Below are 6,903 nucleotides of genomic sequence, written 5' to 3' on the forward strand. Positions count from 1 at the left end.
GTTTGCTGAACCCCATACATTTTAGAAATATTTTTGGTGACAGTGGATGCAGTATACATACCTGAAATGAGTGTTGGTCAAGACTTTTCTTTATTAAAACATTTTGTTTACAGTAAAGATAAAGGGCAAAAAATTGATATTATAAATCTCAATAAAAGTACCTCTAGGAAGATTGGAAGGGACACTGACATTTAAGAAATCATTTCTAGCTGAAAGCCATTATTCTACTCCTTGTGTTTCTAGAGTTTTGGTAGTCATTCATTCATTCTACAACATTGCATATCTGTGTGTCAGGTCTGTGCCTGAGGCCTCTTAATGAGTGGACCTAGAGTAGAGGAGTCCAGAATGTAAATAAATAATGTTAATGTATCTGTCTGTTAGAGATGTGAACAGAATACGGTAGTTTCCAAAATATTTTCATTTCAACTTTAAAATTTTGGGCATTTGTGCTAAAACGTATTGCCTATCTAAAAAGTAATTACATACTTTTCTAATTCCATGTTCTTTATTTTATCTGAGTTTTAAAGACTTAGAATTTAAACTGCAGATTTAAAAATTAGCCTTTAGTTTACTCAGGGCAGGATTGATCAGTGTGCTTAATTCTGCTAAGGATGGACTGTGGACTGGTTACCAATTCTTTGTTAGTGGCCACAATCCATCTGTCCGTCCATCCATCCATTTTTCATCCCCCTTAACCATAGTCATCTTTTGCCAGGATGTACACCCAAGAACTGAGAGTGTATGAATCTGTCAAAATAAATACATCAGCATTAATGGGCAGAAGGCTCAGAGAGCTTGGTATACAAAAGCCCACATTATTTATTAGGCTTTTTACTAAAGCCCATGAAGGAAATTGAGCCATAATTTTTCTACCCACTAAAAATCTACTTTAAAAAGAATCAGGTGGTGTCCATTTTTCCCCACAACTGTTACTATGTGTCTTGTCTTTGGCCAAGTGGTTGCTGAAAACAATGGTCAGGGAAAACAGAACGAAACAAAAGCCTAATCATTTGATTGCTGTTCCCTTAGATGGTGATAGGGAGGGTCAGTGTACCTCTGAGAACAATAACACACTTCCAGGTCCACAATGAAGAGCATGCTCTGGTTCTCTTTCCTGTGACAGACCACAGTCACAATAAATCACAAGCCGTATTTAAAATGCGATCTCTGCAGACTTTGGTACTGTGCACTGCACACCTGTTTCATAGTCTAAGTATTTCATCTTTTACAGAATATACCTGTTTATATTTTTTAAATTAGTAATATATGTAAAAATATGTATTTTTAAAAAAATATCAGAGTACCAATAAAAATGTCCCTGACCTATATATTTGTAGTTATAATTTTGCCATAAATAACATCAGCTGAGTCTATGCCTCTTGGCCTATTTATCTCATAAATCAAAGTAATAGTACCAGCTCCCTGTTTTCTAAGATTAAACTTCAAAAAATATTTGTTATGTGGAATTAAATAAAACTCAGTCCTTGATCTAGAGTATCTACAATCTGTTAGGGAAGAGAGATCTATAAATGGTTAATTGCAATATCATGTGGAAGTTCAAAACTAGACATGTCAAAATCCAGAAGTAACTCCAAGGAGGCAGTGATTAATTATTTTATTGGCAAAGGACAAGAGGGGTAAAGAAGAGGTTGTTGACTAGGTTCATGCCAAGTAGACCAGATTAGAGCACAATTGTTTCAGGAAGAGAGCCTAGTATATGCAAGGTTACAGAGATGGGAAATGGCCCAGTGTGCTCTGAGAGCTGAGAGTAATTTTGTATTGCTGTATAAAATGCCATAGGTACTGCCCAGAGATGCTGCAGGAGAATAGTCAGGGCCAGGCCCAGAGGGACTTGTATGCTTGGATTTTAGTCTGTAGAGGAAAGATTTAAAGCAGGTGAGAGTCACAGCTGTGTGTATTTTAGGGAGATTCCTCTGGCAGAGTGGACTGTGGAGGGAGTAAGAATGAAGATAGGAAGACTAGGTAACGGTTATTGCTTTACTTCAAGTGAAAAATGAGGCCAGTGAACTAAAAAGGAGTGACAGAGGAGATGGAGGGGGGACAGGGCTGAACTGTTCAGGAGCTGGAGTGATTAAGACTTGATTTACTAGAGAGTTTTTTCTTTCTATAACTTAAGATCTGTGGCTTTCTCCAATTCTCCCCAGTTAATTTCTAATTTTTTAAACTCCTGGTTTCAAATTAGTTACACCTTTTAGAATATTCAGAGAGCTAAGAGGTTCTTTGCATATTTCTTCATATCTAAGGCCCAGCCTAATGCTGTATTCTTTTTAGGTGAGATGGGCAGACCTGGAAGAAAAGAAGGATGCAGATAGGAAAAGGGCCATAGGTTTTGTGGTCGGACAGACTGATTGGGAGAAGATCACAGATGAAAGTGGTCACCTGGCTGAAAAAGCCCTCAATCGAACCAAATATATATGAGACTTAGTTTTTGAATGGAGTCATTGTTCCTCTAAGGTAAGGGTATACAGTCATATAAATAGCCTACTCTGTGTTGTTTTAAAGGGTTTGAAATAAAACAGACAGCATGCTTTGCTTAAAATGCTTCTTTTCCTATATTATTTCCTGGTTCTAAAAGAGGAAGTATGTATTAATTGCCAGCATTTACAATACAGAGTATTGGAAAATAAAGCAATTTTCTGCAACCTGGCTCACTTATAAAAATGTAAGACTTAAGAAAACCTTGGATTCTGTAGATCTGGGAAGGAGTGGAGTAATGGGACACTAAGGTCTGCTGAATTTTCTGTCTGTTGTTTCCTGGCGTGACAGCCTTTTCTTTTCTTTCCAGGTGGTTCGCTTTGAGGTGATCTGAAGCCAAGGCCTCTAGGAGCTTCGTTGTGTGTCACCTTGCTTCCACGTTTCAGTTTTTGTTTTGTTTCTACTGCTTTAGTTTTTTAAAGTTCTCCAGTGTCCCCAAGAGGTATTAGAGTCTTGCGCTACAGAAGCAAGATGTTAATTTTTCTTTTTAACTACTTTGGGGAGGGAGGGAGTGATAGCTTAACTGCTGAAGCCAGGTGAAGGTCTGCCGGAGGACTCCAACAGACAATGTTCCTCCACTGTACAGTGTCACAGACTATCTCTATCATCATTGCTTTGTGGCTGTTTTTGTTTTTTACTGTATGTAACTGGTAGCTGATTGTACTAGGATTTAAAAAAAAAATAAACTTTCATGATAAAGCCGATGAGATTCATGGGCTTTACAGCATGAGCCCCTTTCTCTTGTTTTCTTAATTTTACTTGTATTGCTTTTCTAATATGGTGTGTTCTGATTACATGCTAGTTGAACATCCCAAAACCTCTTTCCCGTGGAATAATATGTGGCTCAGTGATTCCATAGCACATGTTGTGAACATAGCCTCAGTGATGTTCGCCAACACTTACCTATGTTTTCTACCTGATTTCTTTCTCTTTGCGTCTTGAAGACTAGTAGAGACAATTTAAAATACTCATTGGTTCCCTGGAGCACATCTGTTCTGTATCATGATGTTTTATTGTTTTATTCTTTCTCTTCCTGCCTCTCTTCTTTCCTTCTTCCTCTTTTTACTTTCTCCCTTCATGCTCTGTTATGTTTTGATTTTTCCCTGATGTGACTTTGACTCCTGGTGGACAAAACTGATGTACTCAGTGGAACTCGGGAGCTTGTTGCCTTACTGCTGAACTCAAATTGTTGATTTTTTAAGTCAAGATGACAGAGTAGGAGTATGGTGAAGTAGAGCACTCTGGCAGGCAGCCTTTAAGTCCGTCAAGTTTTCAGGTTCTTGCCAGATTGCTCGTTATTGGGAAGCATGGCCTGCACAGAACTTCCTCTCATGATGGTACCAGGGAGCACCTAGAAATATTCAGAGCTAAAACTCAAATATCGTTCCTGTTTAAAAACAAAAAAGGAGCTATTTTCCCTTTTTCATTCTGCAAAGAAAAAAAAAAGTTATTTCCAGCACAAGAGAAGACAGAGAAGAGAATTTTCTTCCTCAAACATCATTTCCACTTTGTAATCTAACTCAGCAAGCTGTAAATTTGTTAACAAAAGGCTTGAATATTTTAAAATGTTTACTTTTGGGCCACAGATTTAAAACATTTTAGTTTTATGACCTACATTATATACTGTGTGAATAGAGATAATATTTATCACCATTCAAATAGTATCACTTTGGATTCAAGAACTTGAAACTATAATACTGAAGACTAATTTAGTGGGAAATTCTGACAACTTTCTGTACTTTTATCTTTCTTGAAATTCTGAATGTTTACATATGAGGCTTTAGGTTTATTAACAAGTCAATAGTAAATGTATAATTTGCTACATTAAGTAATTTTCCACTGTTTGTAGTATTTAACAAGCTACTTTGGTTGCTTATTGGCTGACTACACTTCTATTTAGTGATCTTTCTCAGCTGCCTTTTTTATGTTGAGTGAAGGTACATCACAAGATGGTTAATAGAATTATCATTTATAGGAAGACGAATTTACCAGTTACTAAATCTACCAAATGTTGTCCTTATCAAAAGCAAAATTTGCAGATTGTGTTCTTTAGTTTAGGAGGTGTGTATGTTCTTATAGAGGATGTTTTACTTCCATTTTCTTAAGCATTTGTTTGTCCTGACAGTATTCAGAATGCCTGTGAAATGAGAAGTGGTAATCACCCATGAATTACTTTAAACCTGTCATGTTTTTGCCTTGCACCCATGGCTTTGTATCTGTGATCTTATGCCAAGAAAGGGTAGGGAAAAGTGAACCAGGTCAGAAATAGCCTCTGCTGATTTTTAGAAGATACTGATTAACATGACCTTAGGTGATGAACAGACTGTTGCCTGCTTTAGGAAACTGGTGTAACACATAACTTCAGTGAAAGGGGATTAATGAAAAAGAGATCAGGCACCAAAAGGAAAGTAATAGAGATTGTCAGTTGATATTTGACTTTGCTAATCCAATATGGAACTGTTAAGAAATTCCTAACTTTGCATTATCACTAGGAGCAGAATGGAATAGAAAGTTCAAGAATATCTTGGAGAAATATGCTGTGGGTAGAAATTGCCTTGATAACACAAATATTTTAAGTTTATTAACAGATGTCCTTGAAATACAGAAGACCAAACTCAGGTTCCACTCATTTGCTAGCATTTTACTGTTATTTTACTAACATTGTTTTCCTTACCTCTGAAAACTGTTTGGTATGTGTTTTTAAATTTTTGTTTTAAACATTAAGTTTATTTAAAATCTTTTGTGGTGTCTGTGTCTTAATACAAAATAGTCTAATGTTGGGAGAAGTTCCTGTTATCTTTAATATTTGAGATCTTTTAAACTAAGTGTAAAACCTCTCACTTCAGTGATTCAACTCTACTTGTAAACTCCCTGTGCAAATAATTTGGTAGATGAGATGCAGAAATTTTTCTATTCGGTAATCATTTAGGGTTAAGTTGCCATATTCAAAGTACATTGTGGCTGATTACAAAAACGGAAAGCCATTATTAATACATGGTAGTCTGCTTGTTTACACTTATTTGATTCACATAATTTTCTAGAAGTTTGAATTTGATTCAGCTACCAATGCTTAATTCACAAGTTTTTTTGACAGAGATAAAATCTTAAATTTCTGGTTGGATTCATCTCCCTTGTGAAAGAATTCTGACTGTTGATTGGACAGATCAAAGTAAGTGCCGTCTCTTCTTGAGATCAAGTATCAAATTCTGAATTGGATTGACTAAAAACTTCTTACTTTGGAGGCATCTCAGCTTTTTTTTGTTAAGTGTTTTGTCTTCCTAACTATGCAAGTTGCAGATATTTTGGTAATAATAGTTATCTAAAGCCAGCTTACTGCTACGACTATAAAAGCAGCAGGTTGTCCGCTAAAAAGAGACTATACAACTATTTCAGGTGGATTTTAGAGTATAGAGTTACCAAAACTAAGATGAATTTTACTAGGGCAAAGAAGATAGAAGAATGATTCTTCATTTCTAGTATTGAAAGACCCTAGTACAAGTTCAAGTTCCTCTCTTAGATGCTGTGACCTTTATCAAATTATTTACCTCATCTGAGCTCCAATTTCCTCATCTGTAGAGTGAAAATAACAAAACTCACCTATTAAAGGTTGCTGTGAGGAGTAGATTGAGATACTGCTTGTAAAGCTGCTTGGCACAATACCAAGCTCAAAAATTGGTAGCTGTCATCATCATCATCATCATCATTTTTTGACTTGTTCTCATATGTGCTTTTAAAATTCAAAATTTTCACTTGGCTTGAGGATAATTGTAACCTTTTATAGTCAGTTACTATAACTGAGCTATGCCATATGAAACAGTGCAGAGTGTGTAGGTTGGAAGAGTAACAATTTAGAAGCATTTTCGGGTAACCACTGAAACTGATCTTTAGAACCAGCATGGGGGCTTAAGAGAAGCGCCTATGTGCAAGGTCTAGTTAATAAGGACCCAGGAGGGAATGGTAGTAATGAAAAGCAGTTGCCAGACCACATGTGTGACAAGTGTGAAGGCACTAAAGCATTGATTTGCTTTGTCACATATTCAAAAAGAAAACAGTAATTTTTATGAACAAGTAATACATTGATATGGTATAAAATTCAGAAGGTTCAAGAGTATATGTATTAAAATCTCCCTTCCTTCCCAGCCCTCAACCCCCTACTATCTCATCTATAGAGGCAGTCAGTGTTGACTGTTTCTTTTGTATCATTTCAGAAAAATTCTGCCGATAAGCATTAACATTTTTGTTTCGGTTTACCCAAATGGTAGAATGCTACATACACTACTTTGTTTTGTTTTGTTTTTCTTGTTTTATAGTATGTCTTAGAGGTCACTCTGGTCATATATAGCATATATAGAACGTTTTATTCTCATCCTCCCCTAACCCATCTCCCTGTTCTCCTCCTCTTCTCTT

The 6,903-nt window shown here is 36.2% G+C and overlaps 1 protein-coding gene across 3 annotated transcripts in view; it reads left to right on the plus strand.

The window, feature by feature from the left end:
- Positions 1-3,228, plus strand: part of YLPM1 (YLP motif containing 1) — a 58,417-nt gene extending 55,189 nt beyond the window's left edge. Inside the window, exons 20-21 of one of the 3 annotated variants that reach the window (XM_014559107.2) lie at positions 2,293-2,475; positions 2,807-3,228. In XM_014559107.2, the coding sequence (XP_014414593.2) occupies positions 2,293-2,439 (147 nt within the window). In that variant the 3' untranslated portion in view covers positions 2,440-2,475; positions 2,807-3,228. Of the gene's footprint in view, positions 1-2,292; positions 2,476-2,806 lie in introns of those variants that run through there. The other 2 variants (XM_006184591.3, XR_004320830.1) reach the window with 2 other exon arrangements.
- Positions 3,229-6,903: the final 3,675 nt, after the last annotated feature.

Source organism: Camelus ferus, chromosome 6 (genome assembly GCF_009834535.1).
Source record: "Camelus ferus isolate YT-003-E chromosome 6, BCGSAC_Cfer_1.0, whole genome shotgun sequence".
Classification (NCBI taxonomy): domain Eukaryota; kingdom Metazoa; phylum Chordata; class Mammalia; order Artiodactyla; family Camelidae; genus Camelus; species Camelus ferus.